The sequence below is a fragment of the Capsicum annuum genome, chromosome 2 (genome assembly GCF_002878395.1).
Source record: "Capsicum annuum cultivar UCD-10X-F1 chromosome 2, UCD10Xv1.1, whole genome shotgun sequence".
NCBI lineage: Eukaryota > Viridiplantae > Streptophyta > Magnoliopsida > Solanales > Solanaceae > Capsicum > Capsicum annuum.
In genome coordinates, this window is record NC_061112.1 from 61,394,757 (window position 1) to 61,398,124 (window position 3,368).

The 3,368-nt window shown below is 41.6% G+C and overlaps 1 protein-coding gene across 4 annotated transcripts in view; it reads left to right on the forward strand.

Moving 5' to 3' along the window:
* The window catches only part of LOC107858562 (la-related protein 1C), a 19,646-nt gene extending 16,540 nt beyond the window's left edge, over positions 1 to 3,106 (forward strand). For all 4 annotated transcript variants that reach the window (XM_016703291.2, XM_016703292.2, XM_016703293.2 and 1 more), the window contains 2 exons: positions 1,893 to 1,964; positions 2,578 to 3,106. In XM_016703291.2, coding sequence (XP_016558777.2) covers positions 1,893 to 1,964; positions 2,578 to 2,865 — 360 coding nt within the window. In that variant the 3' untranslated portion in view covers positions 2,866 to 3,106. The remainder of the gene's footprint in view (positions 1 to 1,892; positions 1,965 to 2,577) is intronic.
* The last annotated feature ends 262 nt before the right edge of the window (positions 3,107 to 3,368 follow it).

Sequence of the window (3,368 nt, forward strand, 5' to 3'; positions counted from 1 at the left end):
GGCGAGGGGGGGGGTGTCGGGTCGGCGCCGGAGAGCGACGACCGGCGGTCCAGTCGGGTCGGCGCCGGGGAGCGACGACCGGAGGTCGGAGCCGGCGGTCGGATCTGGTCGGCTCCGACGTTCAGCGACGGCGCCGGGGACCGGGCCGGTACGCTTGGGATGGAGAGGGGGGTAGAGAGAGAGAGAGAGAGGGAGAAGGAGAACCGGCGACCGGAGGCCGTAGCCGGCGATCTGATCAGCGCCGGCGACCGTCGGTCGGAGCCGGCGGCCGGATCGGGTCGGCGACGGCGCCGGGAACCGGGGCCGGTAAGCTGGGGGTGGGGAGAGGGTCGGGCGAGAGAGAGAGGGGGAGAGAGGGGGAGAGAAAAATACTTTTGAAAAAAACACTTCTCAGAAAGCTTGGCCAACACTAACGTCTCACCAAAAGTGCTTTTTTGGAGAACACTTATTGAAATAAGCACTTTTCAAAATAAACTGATTTTAGAAGCTTGGTCAAACATGCCATAAAGCTGGTAAACCTTGAAAGAAGTGCCTGAGAGCATTTCTTTTACTATAACCATAAACTTGATCAATTAAATAAACTTGCTTTTTCTCTTTTTAGAGTATTACAGGACGAGAAAAGGTAAAGTTGAGGAAAGCTTCTAACTCCTTCCTTAGGGAGGAAATATTTCTGCCTTATCCGAACTTGTTGGGTTGGAACACCTAGAGTTGCATGACTTGTCCCTCTTCTTCGATTGGTCCATGATATGACCAGGTAGTAGTAACTGGTAAGCAATTGAATGGATTCGATCATTCTATGGCATAATTTATGTCATATGGGGCTTTATCCAGAAGGTTTTTCCAAGTATTAATGTTCATTAAATTAATTTGGAGTTGAAGTCACTGGACTGAATTGCTTATGCATCATTAACAGAAAATCATGTCAGTACAAGAAATGCCTGTTGGCATATCAAATTATTGTTATACTGGGTGATATTGGGTGAGTGCCTGTTTGATGGGATGGTTATGAGTGCAATATGTGAATGTTCTCTGGTACAAGGTGGTACAAGGTGATCTGGCTACAATAGGTTGTACTTGTAGGGTCACCCTGCGTTTGTCGAACTTTTATTTGCAAAGCAGTATTAATATAAAAAGGTACTCTTACCTCAAAGATATTGACATCTGAGAATCATATGAAGGGTTGTCTGAATATGAACTCAAATATTCTGACATGCTAGTGCGCCAAATACTTGATATTCTAAGATTATACAAGGGATTCTGATCTGTGCCACATTTCAGGGAGTTTGCACTTGACGGCATGATTTTGGTTCAATCTGTATAATAATGCTGTTGTGATAGTTCTTTATGTCATTTTTGCTGCAACGGCAGTGGCATATGTTGAACGATTAATCTTTTGGGGTTGAGTTGAAGATGGATGGAGAGTCTGTGGTTATCCTTTTAGATCAAAGGTTCTTCAGTAGATCTCAGTGCAACCCCACTCAGTTGCATGCCTTTAGCATTCTTTCTGTGGTAACTTTGTGTGCCGTGAAAAACTTGGCTTGTATTTGGCCTGCCAATTTTGTGTACATAACAGTTGTACACTATACAATCAAATCCTTTTTTTTATATGAATTCCTATTCTAATAGAGGTATAGGTGTTTCCTGAAAGAAATTTTGGTTCTATAAGAAGCAGAATTTGTGCTTTCTGGAAATTGTCGAGTAACCAGAGGTGAAAAAGATGACCGGAAATTATGTGAACAATGCGGAATCTAAATGAAATTAGTTGAACTTATTAATAGATAAATAAAGACTAAAAAATACTCTTTCTCGTTTTGTGGTTCCATATTTCATATACATGCAACAAAATATGTCGAACAGTTTCAAGATAAGAACTAGAATTTTCATTTTTGCAGGTAATGGAGTTAACAGATAATGTACAACTGATACTGAATGCTGTGATTTCCTCTACTGTTGTAGAAGTGCAGGTATGCTTTCTATATGTGGTTTGTGGTCTCTTTAGACTTTTAGTCTCTACTTTCTCTGGCCAAAAAAGAAGGGTTCACTATGTGTTTGAGTTTTTGGCGAAGTGCTTGTGTTGTAAAATACGGAGCACTTGTTAAAAACGTTAGAGATGTGAGCGCAGAATCTTGTGTACACCTAGAGCCTGTTGCCCTTGTAAATGGTTTTTAAGTATTCAAGAATCTTGTGCATTGCCCACCATGTTCTTTGAAGTAGGTCATGCTAGAAACAAAATAATGGTTTGCTATTCATCCTTGTTAATGCATCCTACATTCACAGTTGCTGCTGTTTGAATTATAGATTGAGTTTGTTTGCTGATGTTCTCTAAGCTGATTGAGATGTTTAGTGCTTCAGATATAGCAAATTGCTTGATGGACTAGCCATGAAAATACTTGGGTAGTAATTTGCATCTACACTATCACATGGGCCTATTTTGGTATTTAGTGCTTTCATAACTTGGAACATGCTTTTAAGAATATTAGTATAGTGGTTATGCTGAAAATAGGAATTACTCTGGTCTCTGGTAGTATTTGCCTTTAAACTGTTATGGGTTCTAAATATGTCTTGCTCGTGTTGCAGGGTGAAAAGTTAAGGCGGAGAAATGACTGGTTTCATTGGCTCATGCCGCCATTGGCTCAGAATTCAAGTGTTTCAAGCTCACAATCTCAAAAGAAGCCTATACTTGTAGAAAATCTCCGACGTCTTGCATTTGATGATAAGGCTATAAGACATGAAAACGCCGATGCACATCTTAGTAGATCATCATCTACTGAATTAAGTACTCCATCTAAGCAGCATGGCGATGGGATGACTGGACTAGCTGGGGGGCAGCATTCGCAGCCAATGCCAGTTGGAAATCCAAATTAAAGAGAGAACTGTTTTGTGGCCCAGGGGTTGGTAGCTATTATGCTTCTTTGAGCAATCCTTTACTGTTGCTGATGGCAATGACATCTCATGAAGGAAATAGACGGGAATAAAAGAGAACAGAATTGGGATTAGAATTATACAATGTCTTTTAAACTGGCTGCTTGATTTTGTTGAGATGTATATGTTGTTTTGTTTGGGGACAAGCATTTTCTTTTCCTTTTATGCTATGATGTTCATCTGTCGTCGTTATTTCTTATTATACAGGCTGGGGAATTTTGATTCTACTTCCCCATGCAGCCCCTCAGCATAATTTCTTTAACCAAAATCTTTGGGGCTAGGTCACTTATCTTGGAGGTAAAGCTTACTGAGAGCTATGAAGTTACTGGCTTCTGATCTTGTCTTCCTGAAAAGCAGTGACAATTGTCTTGCTGGATCTGCTGCAGTGCTGAAGACTTGTGCTAGCCCTCGAAATGTCTCTTTTCAATTCCATTCGACTCGGGGCG